This window comes from Paralichthys olivaceus, chromosome 8, assembly GCF_024713975.1.
Source record: "Paralichthys olivaceus isolate ysfri-2021 chromosome 8, ASM2471397v2, whole genome shotgun sequence".
NCBI lineage: Eukaryota > Metazoa > Chordata > Actinopteri > Pleuronectiformes > Paralichthyidae > Paralichthys > Paralichthys olivaceus.
In genome coordinates, this window is record NC_091100.1 from 14,602,771 (window position 1) to 14,619,263 (window position 16,493).

Here is a 16,493-nt window from a genome sequence, read left to right on the forward strand (position 1 = left end):
GTTATTCCAGTCTGAATAATACAAGAGTCTCAGGGCTAAAACCTCTGGATATTGCTTTACATAAGCAGTTTATACAAGAAATTGCAATCTATGTATTAAATGTAAAACTAAACCTTTTATTTCCCAGTTCAAGAAATGGCTGAAAAGAATAATCAGCTTCAAAGTCAAGACCAGAAAACCAGTCTGTTTGTCTGTCAACAAAACAATCTCAAGTTAAAAATCACTTGTTCTGGAGCTTCTGACTGCATCACCCTGTCCTCATCACCTCACGGACTCTGCTCGGTAGTGACGGGCTCACTGCAAACCTCAAGAACAACAGACTGAATGACCTGGTTCTAATCCCAGATTGATGAGTGGAACCACTCGACTTGAAGGATCATCAAATGAGCTTCACCTTATCTGGAGTGAGAGCAGTCTCATAATGTAGTCTCACCCTCGTTTGGACTAAATTAAAAAAAAAAGCATCTGTCTGCACATAGACGATCTTTGGCTAACCCAAAACCTGGCGCGTGTTTTTGACGTCACTACAAATCACTTCGGATTGTATTTTGATTTACAGGAACACGTTAAATGTTCCGCTGGGTTTTTGTGTTTATTCGTAGCTTATGCATTTTTATAAATGTGTAATATGGTGAGAGTACAGAGTTAATTAGCTGGGTCCGTGTAAAATTTAAAAGTTATGTTAGCTTAGCGTAGTTTGGCGTTGACGTCGCACACATTGACGTCACGGCTCCAACATGCATGACAGCCAAGCGCCAAACTTGAAACTCCTCCTGACAGACTTTGAGTTTCTTTACGATGCGAAACAAACTGAAACGAAACAAAACGTGCAGAGAAACAGCGAGTGCACAAAGTGCCGAGGTGATAACGTTAGCATTAGCATTAGCAGAGTCCAGCCGCTCCAACGAGGGAGATTCACCAGCTCCAGCTGCTGCAGGCGTCTCCGAGAGAAAAGTCCCAGCACGTCAGGATCAGAGGGAGACATGCTGCGTGAGAGGCGTTCAAATCGCCCCCATCTTCTTACGTACACCCAAGAGGAAAGTGAGCAGTGATGCTAATCTGTGTCAGTCTGTAGAGAAGCTGCAGACGCCAGTGCCTCCTCCTCCTCCTCATCAACATCTGTTATCGACCTCTCCAGTGGTTCAGCTCTTGGAGGAGGACGAGTACCCTGTGTCTCCCAGGAGACGACATGTGTCACCCTCATCTCTGCGCAGCCGCCTGGAAGAAATTCAAACATCTAACCCATCATTTCCAGTCCAAACAGTGTTCAGCAGCTTGCAGAAGAAAACAAGACTGCAGGGATTTGGATCCACAGGTGAGATTCAGTCAAATTATGTAAACAGCCAGTAAACATTCAGTGTGTGAGATTTAGGTGAAATGGATATTTGGTAGAAATTTAATATAAAATAATCCTAGTGATGTCCAGTTTTTACTGTCGTCCAAACCGGACAAACACATTTTGAGTTTGCACGACAACTGAAGTTGGCCTCAGCTTCTCTTACATGTTGGGAAGGGGAGGGGGAAATGAGGACTATACAGGTGCAAAATGCAACTTCACCACTAGATGTCACTAAATTCTACACACTGAACCTTTAAACCCTTCATCAGGGTTAGCATTAGAAACGGCCTTGCTTGGGTTGTTTTATACCTGGTGGTCGTATGATCAGTAGAGAAGAGTAAGCAGTCACTTGATTACTGTTGATATGTTTCAGTAGCCACAAGATATTTAAGGCTTTGTAACCTACCACCATATTGAGTCCCTCAAATTCCTTCAACTTGTCTAAACATTTGGCTCCCCAAACCAAAGAGCACCAGGGATATTACTCACCACACTCAGGTTATTGTTTTTGCATCCTATAAACAGTTTCTCATGTCCATTCATGCAATTCACGTGAAATGCCCCTCTCTTCTAAACCAAACCAGACAACTCCCTGCATCCAAGCTCCCCACAGAAGAGGAGACGAGGAGGTGAAAGCTCAGGGAGGGTGTCCAAGCGTCGGAGGTGTGGTGTCCCTGCAGAGACTGGCGTTGGTTTGGATCACCGATCAGAACAGGGCATCCTGGAGAGCACCGTCCTTGCTGTGAGGAAGCAGCCCAGCAGCAGTAAGCTGAGCCGCTCTCACACACTGAAGCAGAGGAGTGGGAGTCTAACAGGCTCGGTGAACAACCCTGAGCTGAACTCTGAATGGATAAATCCCTCAGAATCTGACGACCCGTCACCTATTATCCATGATATTCTCCACAGAGGTAAACCTTCTCGTGCATGAATAGATCTGTTTTGCCAAGGCATGTGCTTGATCCTTTTACTAACAGAAAATACACTTTTTATCCATTTTTCCAGAAGCCAGTTTTGAGGATGTTCTCTGGACAGAGAAGTACAGTCCTCAGTGTTCAAGTGAAGTCATCGGCAACTGTGGCTCAGTGAATAAATTACAGAGGTGAGTTTTGTTTATTAGCTTCAAAACACTTTCGCTGACACATTGGACTTGTGTTAATACAACTTTTCTTTTTTGTCTGAAATTCAGTTGGTTGAAGAAATGGAAATTAAGAGCTGACTGTGACGAGAGGAGAAAGGTGGAGGAAAGAAGAGATGAAGATAACAGTGCAGGTATTTGTCCCACATTACTTTTGTTCTTATTTCTTCACTAATGGTTTGTTTGGAAAAGTAATCACTGTCCTTTGCAGACTCGTGGGACTGTGGAGACTTCCAGGGTGAGGCTGTGGCAGAAGACGACAGAGAGGATCCACTGTGTAACACCATGCTGATCACAGGGCCTCCGGGTGTGGGGAAGACTGCCTCAGTGTATGCCTGCGCTCAGGAGCTCGGCTTCAAGGTTGGAATTTATGAAAAGCTCCAATATCTTTCAAAACAAACCGCCAACGTGTGATAAATGCATCAATTATTCTTATCTTTAAATTTGACCCAGCTAAGAAAAGAAACATTGAACTCTGAATCTCGGTTGGGGGAAAGTTCTTACTATTTATTCAGACACCACTAAGAACCATGAAGAAATAAAACAAACATGTATAAGTACAAGTATCAAATCTAATCCAACCTGTTCCTTGAAAGATTCCTTAAAATAATATGATTAAACATTTCCCATATATTATCCAGATAACCAGTTTGTGGTTGGATGTTCAAACTCTAACACTTGCAGAATTGAATCACAACTTGTTTATGCTCTTGTAGCTCATTGTATTTATGCCTCATTTTACTTTTGTCTGATTCGTTTGTCTCAGAGATCAAGAATTTGAGATTAGTCGTAAAAATCACCAATCACAACTCTAAGTCACGTCAGAGGGAACAATTACAACTTACTTGATTTGCTTAAGCTTTAAGCTTTGCCTAAGACATTTGTAACTCTCTCTAGGACCAAATCACACTCACCATTTTCTAGTCTTTCATGACAGGTAATCTCCTGAGTATTTTACTATAACTCTAATGTTTGTTTTACCTTTTCAATCAAAGGTGTTTGAGGTGAACTGCTCCTCACAGCGCAGCGGCCGCCACGTTCTGTCCCAGCTGAAGGAGGCCACCCAGTCCTACTTGGTGGAGACGTCGGGCAAAGATCCACTGAAACCAGCTTATCTCAACAACTACAACACCAGCACTCCTAAAGCTGACGCTTTCCCTGGTGAGAGATGGCTGAGAGAGACGGGGTCTTCATTACACTTCTTTAATACTGAGACAAAAGCTTGCAACAATGACTGTGTTGTGAAAGTTAAAAACCTTATGATGTCAAGTTCATGGAAGGTTTAAATATAGATCTATATATACAGTTATTGTATTGTTTATATAAACACATTTTAATAGATATTTTTCATTGATTTAGCAGGAAAACCGGGAAAACCACCTAAAACTGTCACCTCTACCTCAAAGAAGAAGAATTTTGGCCGCTCTGGTCGCAAAGGAAAATTGAATCCAGCCGCAGTCACTTTGACCAACTACTTCAAGATGAAGGCAAAAGCAGATCACTTACATGTTGCTGGCCTGACGCCGCTTGAGAAACTAGATGAGAAGAAATTCTCATCACCAGGCTGCGATCAAACGGTGACACCGAGCAAAAAGACGGCCACATCGCTCATTCTGTTTGAAGAGGTAAAGCCTTTGGCAACCGACACTGAATGTAACCCATGTTCGTTCTGGTTTAATTCGTTCATCTGCTCCTGCAGGTCGATGTCATATTTGACGACGATGTTGGTTTCCTCGGAGCCATCAAGTCTTTCATGGCAACGACTAAAAGACCAGTCATTCTGACCACCAATGGTAAAAGAGCACATCAACTATTAATACATTTGATTTGAAGACAAGTTGTGATGAAAACTAAATGTCCTCATCAGATCCCTTGTTCAGAGAGAGATTCAGCTGCAGCTTGGAGGAAATCCTTTTCAAAACCCCATCAGTTGTAAGTCAAACTCTATTCTCTACAGTCTTGTACAACTTCAGCGAAACACGACTCCACACTTTGTGTTTGTATTATAACAACTGTCCACTCACTGTCCCACATGTGCAGAATCTTCACAGCTAAAATGATCCACCTTTTCATAAACGTACTCCATCTGTCCCGAGGTGAACGTGTGTAGCTACCTGCAGCTGGTGTGTTTGTCTGAGAACGTGCGACTGGAACAGGACGATGTTAGGAGCCTCCTCAGACACACGTGTGGAGACGTCAGACGCTCTCTGCTGCAGCTGCAGCTCTGGGCGCTCAGTGGTGGAGGACGGGCAGCTCAGAGTGGAGGTTATAAGGAGCCTATTAGTGTACAATGTAAGTTACTCTAGATCATTCACAATCTGGCTGTCCTATAGACGTGGATTTTGCTACCACAAACTTTTAATACCAGTACATATTTGGCTGAATTTTCTCATATTTCCCAACCTAGACCCATATGCTGCTGAAGATAGTGATCATTCAGATTCCAGTCTTCCTCCATGGGACACGAGCTGCACAGCCACCATGCTAGGTCTCCAGCATGTCACCCACAAGCAACTGCTGAACCTTCTAAAGGCAAGTATTCAAGTCTATGCATAACTGCATAAGGTTTTTTTCCAAATGAAATTATTGTCTCAATCATTTGTCTCTGACTCTTCAGTGTCGGCGCTGGTCTGACACAGACATGAACAGGCTGCTGAGGCTCTTATCTGAGAGCTGGAGAGGAGGTGAGCCTCTTCTCTACAACAACCTGGAGCTCCTTCTACCCAACAGAACGTCAGGCCAGCACCTGGAGAAGGTGACTTGTTCTGGGCTACAGAGTGAGCTGGCACCCCCTGACGGTGATCCTCATGTCCTGCGGCTCAAAAGAGACGTCAGTCCAAAGGCGTCAGTGACCGACAGGAAACCTGTTAGGAATATCTCCAGACTTAGTAGAAGGAAATATACTGCAACAGTGTTTGAGGAAACATCAGCTTCAAAACAAGAAACTCAAAGAGCCTCATTATTATTACAAGGGGTTCATTCAAGAATCCCTAGTTCAAGAGACAAGACTGAACAAATATCAGTCGCCTGTTTAGACGCCCTGACTGACTTCTTTGACCTCATGTCGCACCTTGATATCTCGCTTCCAGCTGCAGCGCCACTCTATTCAGGCGCTTGCAGCCCTGAGGCGTTTGTCTGGACGGGAGCAGAGATAAAGGACGGTTTGCTGGATGAGACCAACGAGGAGGAGGAGGGTGACAGCTGGAGCCACGAGAGGCTGTTGGATATTAAGGCTGCTGCTGAGGGCTTGGGCTCTCACAGATGCTGGTGGCGAGTGTCTCAGGCGTGGACCGAAGCCCACAAACACAGATGTGAGCTGGGGGGCGAAATGTGGGAGAGGCTGGTGGAGAGAGTGGCGCTCCCCACATCTTCCAAAAGACAGAGCCTCAGATTTAGTTTTCAACCTCAGTGTGGTACAAGGTAAGTCTGTCTTCTATCCAAAGTCCCTTAATACTGATTCAGATTGTTTTCTCTCTGGCATCTCAGTTTGTTACAGGACTGATAGAGGTTTTGTGCCCTGTTTAACATTGGTTCATGAGTCATTCGGATGTTAGATTTCAGGTGATGCACGTGGATGTTTTTCAGCAATATATATCCAAGTCTTTATTTACAAAAACATGAGTCGGTTTCCTTATTTTTTCTAGAATCTAGACAAATAAAATCTTGTTTTCCACCATAAGACACTTGTGCCTCTCGTTCCAGTGTGTCCCACAGGAGGTATGACTTGAGCAGGAAGGTGCTCAGCAGTAAATCTTTCAGCCTGCTGGGGAACAGACGAGCCGTCTGTGTCGACTACATGCCGGTCCTCCGCTCCATCTGTCGCTTTCACAGAGCGCAGCAGCAGGAGGAGGAGCCAAACAGGTGAACCACACACAACACAGGTCTATAATTCTTCAATTCAAATAGTGAATATTTCACTTTTGAGCTTTAACATACACAAATAAAATCCTATTTGATTTCCATAATAGTGTGACCATAGACTGTTTATAGAGGTGGATGACATGTCTCCACTTCCTCCCACTATCGAGAGATGAAGCTAAAATATCCCAGATAAGAATGCTGCCATCTTGTGCATTTGAATCCAGTAACGATCAGAGGATGGAGTCGTGATATCGAGGTCCTGCTGATACACACGCTCGACCAATCAGAAATCAGTCCCAGCTGTCTATCATGACGTCTCAATCTGTTTTTATGGCATCAAATTACTAATCAAAACCAATCTTATCAGAAAGATAGGTATCATACGTTTATTAGGATCATACATCCAGACAATAGTCTGCAGCAATCTAATCTGCAGCTAAAATAAACTGTTTTGTTCCCAGCAGTATGTGTGTGAACTACCTCAGGAACATACACCTGGATCTGTCAAAGTCAACGATTCAACTCCTGGCAGAAGATTTCTCTTAACGAAAAATATGGAAAGTCTACTCTATATACCATCAGTATTTATTTTTAGTGTGAATCAAATGAATTTTACACACTTGAGATATGAAATCATGTTTTATTTTAATGTAAGTGCAATCATGAAGAGTAAATAAATATTATTTTTGTAAATAAACTTGATCTTGTAAAATCATTAGGTGATTAGGTGTCACCCTTTTTAGAGAATGAAAAAAAAATGTATTGTAAAAAGTTTGAAAGTCCTCAAGACAATAGAAGGTAACATCAGCGAAAGTACTTTCAGCAGGTGTCCAAGTTGAACAAGAATGAAAGCAGAGATAAGAAAACACTGTAGTGACCATCATGTTCAACATCCTCAAAACAGTACGGCAGCATTTTATGTAACCAGTAGATTATTCACTTATTTAAATACCATCAACCACCACCACATATCTGTTCAGCTTGTTTGACTCCATGTGGAGATTTGTTTCGGTGGATGTAGTTTGTGGTTGGGTGGCGTGAGCTCAGTCCAGGTGGACTAACGGGAAGATTCACTGAGTAGCTCGAAAAACGCTACAGCCTGAAGTAGAGCGTCGCAGAGCTCCTCTCCTCCTCGTCTGCTCCCGATCTGGAAGTAGTTTCTGTACTTGCCCAGCAGCTCTGGGGGAAAGTTTATCCTGGGAAACTTCTGTGTCACAGAATCAGTCATCAGCTGTCGTACTGCCTGTGCGCCGCTGGTCCGAGACTCGCCCACCATGAGTCCAAAGTGGCGTCCGACAGCAGTTCGCATCATGTTCAAAACTCTGCACAGGAAGAAAGAAAATGAAGGAGGGAATACTGTTGTTAGTGACTAAGCTAAAGCTTGAGTAAAGCATGTTTGATATTAAATGTTCTTTTTGGTGTATTTTGAAGTTAAGGAGTCATTATTGACATGAAGTCACTTTTTTCTCACCTGGGAGGAATGTTAGTCTCTGGCTCAGAGTTCTTAGGCTCCAGCAGAGCAAACAGCATGGCCTCCACTGTCCTCATGTGAGCCATGACGGGGAACAGAGCGGTATTCTGCACTGAGATCGAGGATTTCTCTATAATGTAGAAGTCAGCAGACGGGAGGAGCGACACAACTGCAGAGACCTGTTGGCAGCAAAGAAAAAAATCTCAAATGATGTAGATGGATGTGGGATTAGAGTCTGAACAGTGAGTTTCACCCAAACGTTAATAAACGAGGACAATGGTTGATCAATAGCTTCAAAAGAAATCCTCAGCATCATTCATCGAACCAGTGTGAAAAGACAATATCATGGACTCCATACTCACATCATTCAAGTAAGCAGACGCTACGTAGGTTCCCCTCAAGAAATTGGGACATTCCAACTGTTGCCAGTCCTGTACGTTCATCCCACGGTCCACATGTGCCCAGGCGATTTTATTAGTCCCACATGTTATTGACACTATGGAGCTGGCATCCTGCATAAACAAATACAGAACTGTGACAGGTGGTAATAGTGAAACCTGCTTTCTCTTTTCATGTTCAACATTTGGTTTGACAAATGAAACAAGGTGAAACCTGAATCTAACAATCGTGCTGCTGACACACATGACGTGACGAGAGTCGCCCAACGACACCACAGGAACAGATTGTCTTGTGTTCAGCCTGAATCTCAGGCAGAAACCAATGTATGAAGTGACGTTCAACTACAAGTCAGAGCAGCTTCAGTGCTCGTTGTTGTTATGGATGTCTGGAACTCAACTGGATCTATTTTTCAAGAACATATACTCTTATTACTACATCCACCAAGGTGGTAATGGTTTCACACTTGTCTGTTTGTATCTTTGATTCTTTGGTTGTAAGCAGGATTACGCAAAAATTCCTTAACAGATTTCCATGAAACTTGGAGGAATGGGACATGGGCCAAGAAAGAACCCATACAATATTAGTGCTAATCCAGGTTTTTACCCCAGGTAAACATTCATGGATCTTTTTTTTTTTTTTTTTAATTGACATATTTAGAGGACTCATATCTATAAGTGTGTGCAATTTAGTGCAGCTTGATTAAATTTAAGGGGATTGTCGGACCTTGGCGGAGGTACTGCTCTACTGAGAGTAGTTTGTTTTTTTAATAATAATGAATCTTGCCCAAGGACACTTTGTCATGGGCTGGGATTCGAGCAACTGTTTTACCCCCTCAGCCACAGCCGAACTCAGTGATTCAGTGTGTAAGCATCTGTAGATGTTTACATGTGAACAGACTCCAGCAGCAGCAGCAGTGTTTAGTTTGAAGGGGCCGAGGAGATTCTTGCATTAACACAGGGATGTGAACCTGCCCGGTCAACCCACGGTATTAAGGATCTCACCTCCAGCCAGGACCTGTCCACCCCCGGCCTGATGAACTTGACCAGCTGGATCCTCACTTTCCTCTCCTTCTTGACCGGGTTGAGGATGGAGTTGAAGACGACGACGGCGCTCTTGTGCTTCAGCAGAGGCACGTTCACCAAACTCTCCAGGGTTCGGAAAGGTCCGTTTTTAGTCCTGTACTCCACGATGCTGAGCGACTTGCGGCCCCTGAGGAGCTTGACGGCGGCCAGCTCTGACTGGGTGGCGTTGTTGAGCAGCTGGAGGATGGCGGCTCGTTGCTCGGGGGTGTAGCAGGCGTCCAGGGGGCTGCCGGGCTCCTCCTTGCAGGGCTCGGAGATGGTGGCGTTCAGGGTGTCAAAGCCGGCCATGGGGACCCGGCTCCTCCAGCAGCATGTGCACTGCAGGTACCGCAGCTCCAGCTCCGGGAAGGAGCCGTGCTTAGGGCGGAGGAACAGACCACACTGACCCGCGTACTGACCTGTGGAGGACATGGAGGAGGCGGCGAGGACAGAAAATAAAACCTTTTTTAAAAAGTAGGACAGAGACCTCCGGTAAGTTACTGTGAACTTGTCAAACACATGTTTCCAAACCAAAGGAAGGAACGACTCTCAAAAAGGGACAATGAACCAGGGACATGTTACTGTGGATGAAATGTTACTGTCAATGTTTAAATCAGCATCATTTGCAGCTGGCAAAGTTAAATTAGCTTAACGTCACCGGACAGTGGATTATTGAGATCGATGTAAACAATGAGTAAAACCATTTTAAACATTTGTAAAAAAATAAATAAAACTGACTTCTCTGAGCGACCGATGACAAAACCCTTCTTGCGACCCACATCGTGGTTTATTCAATAATGAATCGCTTGTTTCAACTACAACATTGTACCGGTTGGACACATTTGCCCTCCGGTTGTTGTCCGGCGCGTTAAAACCGACCGGTGGAAACATCAACACCGCTGCGATTTGTTCCGGGGGTGCTGCGGCTACGTCTTCTGATGTTAAAGCTGTATAGCGCCATCTACTGTGTGGGAGTTTATAATGTGAATGCATTCAGTATAATTCATCTGCAGGACTTCACGTTGAATAAAGGTAATTTTTTTAGACATTGTACGATATAATTTTTTTATTGATTTTAAATGATGTTGCAGTAATTTGCTTCCTGACTTTGACATCTAGTTTTCTGGTTTCTATTTGTCCAAAGAGTGAAGCACTTTGTATAATATAATATAATTGTATTGTTTCTAATTTTGTTGTTATAGAAATGTCACTGTAGGGGGCTATTGCCTAATTTCGTTGTCTTTATGCTGTTGTCACATGAAATGAAGACCTACAATGCAAACAAGTGCAACGTACAGTCAACTTGTTTCTCTTCAAATTCAACAAGGGTATCGAGAGAGCGCTCGTTCAACCCTACAAATAAAGTATTGTCTTGTATTTCACCACAGAGAAGGTGTGGTATGTTAAACTTTACATACAAACCAAGGGCCTAAGTATATTTTTATATTGGACATTTAATCATTTGGTTTGTTGATATTCTTAATTAAAATTGTGCTTTCATTTTTTAGAAATGTTTGATTTTCAGTTTTGCATTTGAAAGCAAGTTTATTTTTTTGCATTTTGATGTAATGCTAATACATTAATATAAATAAAACAATGGCTGTTCCTGTTCCTCTCTCTTTATTTCTGTACTTAAAGCTTTCAGCTCAGCCTAAACAAGTGCATGAAAGCATATCAGGAAAGTCAAGTTCCAGTCAAGCACGGTCTGTTAACATCTACAAAGATTTTAAGAAGACGTCTCTAATCACACATAACAAGTGAAAAAATCTACATACCAGATTCATAGGACCTGTACAACATCATAAACGTCCTTAAACAGGTTTAAAGTGAACATTTTTGCAGTTTCCAAAGGAGTAAAATTAATGTTAAAAATGCAAATTATGTATCATCTGCAAAATATGTTTAAACAAACCACTTTATTCAAAGAAATTCTATATTTACAGTAGAATTAACATTTCTCAACATGTAGAAACCATTTCTACAAACCTATCATCCAAATCCATCAGCCTGATACTGTAAGTCGATCGGCCTGTTACACTGTGAAGCTTGTTTCACTTCCTTTCTGTGTTATTTCTGGAGCTGTCTGTTTGTGTGCAGAACAATAAACTGCATGACGCTGTGCTTTTAAGAGGAAATGCTGGTCCACTGGCCAGTGAGAAGAAAATACGCTTTTTTCCCACTCGCCACAGAAGAGAGCAGCATGGACCGTCAACATGAAGTTAATACTTAGCAGATCTTTTGGTGGGACTCCACTCTAACAGAAAACTAAATAGATATATCAGCACCTATGGCCTGTCTGGAGAGAAACAACAAAATCCTGCTGGAGTTGGTGCAACAGCCTGGTAACAACAAATGTGCTGACTGTGGAGCTCCTGGTGAGTACACTGAACGATATCCATAACCAAAATCTGTATATCAGCATTTTTGTGTAATGTTTGCTTCTGAACTTTTTGAGCAAAACATCATTTCTCTATACACCTTACATGTGAAAAATGGTAAACAACTTGTACCACGAAGCCACGTGATGTTGTTTGTTAAAGTATAGACAAAATAATATTTTATGACCAAGCCACGTTTTACAATAAACCACCATGAGGGGAAGTGGACTTGCTGTGTATTCCGTGGAATGAGCTCATTGTTCCTCCTATAAATCACATTCTCTGTGTTTATGTCTGTGAAAGGAAAAGAGAAATGAAATTTGGATTTGGTAGACACAAATAAATCTTAACTACCTGGATCTATTTCGCTGTTCAGTTTGTCCACATATTTGTTATTTATTGTTCACATTTGAAACAATTGTTTGTCACTGTGGTTTGTATTCAGGGCTCACACTGTGCTTGAAGTTCCCTCTAACAAAGTCAATATTGTGCCTACAGAGCCGGACTGGGCCTCGTGCACTCTTGGTATCTTCGTGTGTCTGAACTGCTCAGGGTTGCATCGTAATTTACCTGACATCAGCAGAATGAAATCCATACGTCTGGATCTCTGGGAAGATTCACTAGTAGAGGTGGCTTCTGAAGTTTGAATTCTTCTTTTCTTCTTTTCTCTATTTACAGCTATGACATGTATTCATTAATCCCTCAGCCGAGGAGGTTATGTTCTCACTCCTGTATGTTGGCTGGTTTGTTTTGTTTGTTAACAAGATTACCCCAAAACCACAGATTATTGTGCAACTTGGTCGAATGATGCGGAATGGGTCAGCGAAGAACCCATCAAAATTCGGTGCTGATCCGGATGAGGGGCTGGATCCAGGATTTTTTTAAACAGAATTCTTTAACCATGATTTCTCAGAGAATAATTAATGGATCCTGATGAAACAAATCAGGCTTATTTAGGGAATGTGTGTGTAATTTGGCGCAGATCAAAATAAAAAATCTATGGTTTCATGAGCGGACTATTCGGCCTTGAAGGAGGTTTGAACCCATATGTGCCATTCTTGTTTATTCTATTTTCACCTTTTTATATTGCAAATTTTGCCATTTCAAGATATATTACATGTTTATACTTATACTTACATGTTTAGCTGTGAACTTTTATATCAAGACAAATGTTTCTAATTCTTATTTTTCAATGCTTATTCTTTTTCTAAACACTAGCATTAGAATTTGAAGTTTTTTAAAAGCAACACTATACCTGATCACTGACACGTATGCTCTGCTCTGTTTTTTAGATTGTCAATAATCTCACAAGTTTTTTGTCTTGCAAAAGCAAAGCAGGAAATTCCAAATTAGCTGCACAGCTCTGAATATTAGTCAATTTGTTTTGACCCCTCTTTTTTTTTTACATCTCTGGTTTCAGTTCATGCGGGAGAGAGGAAACTCTGCAGCCAAAGCCACTTTCGAGAAGTGTGTCCCTGCCTTTTTCTACAGACCGCAGCAAAAAGACTGCATGTGAGTGACCACACTAACTCTCACCTCTTTAGCTCTGTGGAAGGGAAAGTGAAGACTCAGTAAATTCTATGAATGGCTGTGGAGCGCTCCTGTTGCACACAGAAAGAGGAAGGACCAACAAGGGTTGGGTGCTGTGGTGTAGCTCCTTCACCATAGACAGTGTGAATTTGATCCATTCATCAATGTCAGCTCTACATGTTCTCAGTGGCTTGTGTTCCAGCTATGAGGAAACATTAATGGGTATTCTGTGCTGCTCTTAGAGTTCTCAAGGATCAATGGATCCGTGCAAAGTATGAAAGAAGAGAATTCACAGGAGAAAAAACCTACTGTCAACAAAGTTATTGCTCAGGTAATAATCCTGCCATCACACAAACAAGACAATATTTGTTTTCTGTACCAATCATATTCACTTGATGTATCCGATTCAGATCTGTTTGAGTCAGCACTGTGGAAGAAAGGAAAAGACAGCAAGCAATTTCTCAAGAGGTTCTTTCTTTTGTCCCAGAAAGACTTCACCCTCAGATACTTCATTAAAGAGGATGTGAGTAGTTCAGTTGCTGTATCATTCTCTAAATTTCTATCTTATGAGCATAAGAACTATTCGTTTCTAATCTCTAAAACCCTCCCTCAACTGTCTCTTCAAAAAAAAGTCCAAGGCTCCCAAAGCGGTCATCAGCATGAACGATCTGAACGCAGTTTTCCAGCCGGAGAAGGTCGGCCATGCTCACGGTCTGCAGATATCCTACCTGCAGGACGAACACATGAGGAATCTGTTTGTTTACCATGAGAATGGGCAGGTGAGGTCAGCTGCTGGAGCCCAATAATGTTTTACCTCCACCTCGGACAGATAGATGACGTGTGCTGGCAAATACAGCAATCACAGTCTGCAGCACGGACACCAGTCAATGCATGTGTAGTGTTATCTTAGCACTATTTAGCTGACCCTCTCTAACTGAGCCCTCACAATGACTGAGGCTGTCCAGACAATGCATGGTCACATGGTTACGTACAGCACTAGACTTTGTCATTCACTGCCCTTTGTCTGATGCCTTATGCTACAGGTCATTGTGTCCTTATTCAATGCTATCCGGGCAACACGCTTGGCTTACCTACAGAAGAAACATCCCACCCTACAAGACAATGACGTGAGAACATTTTTCATATCTCAGATAGACTGTTAATTACATTGTGAACTGCAACATTTGTTCAGTTAACAATATGACCTGTGTTTCTTTACTCAGTTTATACCTCAGTTGACAAGACGATGTCTGAAGGAGGGATACATGGAGAAAACTGGCCCAACGGTCTGTCATATATATAAACACAAAAATGAATTTGATTAATTTAATTTTTGGTAAATCTGAAAAACTAAATCCTTCTTTCTTTATTCTGTCTGTCTGACTTTTTTTCTTTGTCTTCCTGCTTGTCCATTTTTCCACCTGTGTGACTGTGTGTGTTTCCAGCAACGAGAGCCGTTCAAGAAAAGATGGTTCACACTGTGCTTGATGAACAGAAAACTTCTGTATTTTAAAACTCCACTGGTAAAGAACACACAATATGTCTGAATGTCTATATCATATAATCAAAATGATTCCAAAATACATACAAACATTTTGTGTAATTCTTATTTGAATATTAGAGATAAGTCTAACACTTAGTTGTAAACGAGTATGCATTCAAACAAATTGCATCATTTTGGAGGTCTCACACACGTAAAAAAAAAAAAAAGATTCAAACTGTAGCTGTGTATTTCACATAAAGGACGACACAAACAAAAAAGATGTGCAAAGAATGTAAAAGTGCACACTTTCAACCCATCTTGGACTCATTTATTACACTCGTGTTGTTTTTCCAGGATGCTAAAGAGCTGGGCGCCGTCTTCATTGGCACTGAGAGCCACAGCTACTCTGTCTCAGAGAACAATGGCAAGAGCTCGAGGGGAGGCCGCTGGCACTGTGGCATCACCCTGCAGACTCCAGGCAGACAGTTTGTGTTCATGTGTGAGCAGGAGCAGGAGCGGAGGGAGTGGCTGGAGGCACTGAGAGAGGTCATTGCTCAGCCCATGACCGCAGAGGACTACTCTAGTAAGATTTTACACCTGATACAGTGCAACTAATGTCTTCCTGTGATCAGCAAATGGCATAAACACGGACTTATGGTGAATTTGATTCTGCCTAACTCTCTCTTTCCTATCTTTGATATAGATGAAGCCAACTTGAGAAGGGGGAAATGACCAGAACACCTTTGTTTGGGACATAACACACTAATCACCTCACTTCCAATCCTGCCAGTGAGGACAGAGAGAAGTACAACCAAACTCTCTTCCATACCAGCAGGACTCTTCAGCTCCACTGACAAAAAACTCAACTCCAACACTTTGCAAAGGCTACAGCCTCTGTGGTTGCTGTGTTACACTTTGGAGAAGTTGTTGACAAAACTGAGACGTTCCTGCCTTGTGAGATTATTGCACTGTTTTTGCCACCGTGATGACTGATGAAGGCATTCTCTTGTAGGACACCATGAATACACTGGAACCAAATGTTGTATTTATTAAAAACAGGGTCTGTACATTTTCACACATAATTTCCTATTTCTTTTTGTAGTAATTTTGTATTTGTGTTTTCTGTTTAAGTACATTTGCACTTTTTTTTTATTGAATTCATCTTTCTCACACTTGCATTTTAGTTATGTACTGTATATAGTTAAAACTGAAAACCCTTCATAAGTTCAATACACTTCTGCTTGTCACGTTTTAGGGGAATACATGTGCACATTCCTTTCTAGTAATCTAAATATAGTAAACTGAGATAAGCAGAAGTGCCTTTATTATCTTTTAGCTTTTACTATCACCAGGGGAACTTTAGGCTCTATCTGGGATTTAATTTAATTTGTTTTGATACACTAGGCGGTGGCCTAGTAGACTAAGTGGACCACAAATCAGAGTGAAGGTTGCTGGTTCAACACTGAGGATGGCCCAAAAAGAAAGATGTACCTTGACCATAAGGACCTGGATTTGCTGGAGTCTCAGATGGACTCTCCCTATCCCACTGTCCCCTGCCCCCCTGAGCAAGGCACCCTACTCCCACTCCACCATCCCTCTCCACATTGTGTGTGTGTGGTTGTGTTTCAGAGCATGTAAAAACAAAAACAAAAAAGAATTTCCCCTTGAGGGATTAATAAAGTATCTCTTCTTCATTAACTGCCCTGCTCACACAGGATGTGCTGCATGTAGTTGTACCTTGAAGGTGGTGGAGTATGCTATAAGTATTCCTGGAGGTAAATTCAAGTTTGTAATGCTATGATGTGATAGTAGCTGTTCATACTTCTCCAGCACCTC

The 16,493-nt window shown here is 42.1% G+C and overlaps 3 protein-coding genes across 7 annotated transcripts; 2 read left to right on the plus strand and 1 right to left on the minus strand.

Annotated features, from left to right (window-relative positions):
- Positions 1 to 685: 685 nt before the first annotated feature.
- Positions 686 to 7,032, plus strand: atad5b (ATPase family AAA domain containing 5b). 4 transcript variants are annotated; one of them, XM_020084348.2, is made up of 14 exons: positions 686 to 1,315; positions 1,924 to 2,247; positions 2,342 to 2,438; positions 2,526 to 2,608; positions 2,686 to 2,834; positions 3,470 to 3,635; positions 3,834 to 4,099; positions 4,174 to 4,267; positions 4,342 to 4,406; positions 4,571 to 4,766; positions 4,882 to 5,006; positions 5,092 to 5,894; positions 6,177 to 6,335; positions 6,797 to 7,032. In XM_020084348.2, the coding sequence occupies exons 1-14, from the start codon at positions 799 to 801 to the stop codon at positions 6,879 to 6,881; spliced, it is 3,129 nt and encodes a 1,042-aa protein (XP_019939907.2). In that variant the 5' UTR covers positions 686 to 798; the 3' UTR covers positions 6,882 to 7,032. The 4 variants fall into 4 exon arrangements, with proteins under 4 accessions (XP_019939907.2, XP_019939908.2, XP_019939909.2 ...); XM_020084349.2 differs by having other exon boundaries at positions 6,800 to 7,032; XM_020084350.2 differs by having other exon boundaries at positions 3,837 to 4,099.
- Positions 6,933 to 9,713, minus strand: tefm (transcription elongation factor, mitochondrial). The gene is made up of 4 exons (XM_020084352.2): positions 9,207 to 9,713; positions 8,169 to 8,318; positions 7,807 to 7,985; positions 6,933 to 7,657 (listed from the first exon to the last, which is right to left on the minus strand). The coding sequence occupies exons 1-4, from the start codon at positions 9,696 to 9,698 to the stop codon at positions 7,393 to 7,395; spliced, it is 1,086 nt and encodes a 361-aa protein (XP_019939911.2). The 5' UTR covers positions 9,699 to 9,713; the 3' UTR covers positions 6,933 to 7,392.
- Positions 9,714 to 11,347: 1,634 nt separating this feature from the next.
- LOC109627649 (arf-GAP with dual PH domain-containing protein 2-like) lies at positions 11,348 to 15,736 on the plus strand. 2 transcript variants are annotated; one of them, XM_020084351.2, is made up of 11 exons: positions 11,348 to 11,641; positions 12,143 to 12,273; positions 13,065 to 13,156; positions 13,417 to 13,505; positions 13,585 to 13,697; positions 13,807 to 13,953; positions 14,218 to 14,301; positions 14,398 to 14,460; positions 14,620 to 14,697; positions 15,012 to 15,240; positions 15,361 to 15,736. In XM_020084351.2, the coding sequence occupies exons 1-11, from the start codon at positions 11,554 to 11,556 to the stop codon at positions 15,387 to 15,389; spliced, it is 1,143 nt and encodes a 380-aa protein (XP_019939910.2). In that variant the 5' UTR covers positions 11,348 to 11,553; the 3' UTR covers positions 15,390 to 15,736. The 2 variants fall into 2 exon arrangements, with proteins under 2 accessions (XP_019939910.2, XP_069386826.1); XM_069530725.1 differs by having other exon boundaries at positions 13,666 to 13,697.
- The last annotated feature ends 757 nt before the right edge of the window (positions 15,737 to 16,493 follow it).

What these genes read in the sequence shown, in the direction of transcription:
- atad5b (XM_020084348.2), top strand. Translation starts at nt 799, where the DNA reads ATGCGAAACAAACTGAAACGAAACAAAACGTGCAGAGAAACAGCGAGT. An exon ending in GCAGGGATTTGGATCCACAG is followed by an intron (nt 1,316 to 1,923) that starts GTGAGATTCAGT and finishes AAACCAAACCAG; the next exon opens with ACAACTCCCTGCATCCAAGC. An exon ending in CCATGATATTCTCCACAGAG is followed by an intron (nt 2,248 to 2,341) that starts GTAAACCTTCTC and finishes CCATTTTTCCAG; the next exon opens with AAGCCAGTTTTGAGGATGTT.
- tefm (XM_020084352.2), bottom strand. Translation starts at nt 9,698, where the DNA reads ATGTCCTCCACAGGTCAGTACGCGGGTCAGTGTGGTCTGTTCCTCCGC. An exon ending in CGTCTGCTTACTTGAATGAT is followed by an intron (nt 7,986 to 8,168) that starts GTGAGTATGGAG and finishes TGCTGCCAACAG; the next exon opens with GTCTCTGCAGTTGTGTCGCT. An exon ending in GAGACTAACATTCCTCCCAG is followed by an intron (nt 7,658 to 7,806) that starts GTGAGAAAAAAG and finishes CTTCCTGTGCAG; the next exon opens with AGTTTTGAACATGATGCGAA.
- LOC109627649 (XM_020084351.2), top strand. Translation starts at nt 11,554, where the DNA reads ATGGCCTGTCTGGAGAGAAACAACAAAATCCTGCTGGAGTTGGTGCAA. An exon ending in CCGCAGCAAAAAGACTGCAT is followed by an intron (nt 13,157 to 13,416) that starts GTGAGTGACCAC and finishes TGCTGCTCTTAG; the next exon opens with AGTTCTCAAGGATCAATGGA. An exon ending in TGTATTTTAAAACTCCACTG is followed by an intron (nt 14,698 to 15,011) that starts GTAAAGAACACA and finishes TTGTTTTTCCAG; the next exon opens with GATGCTAAAGAGCTGGGCGC.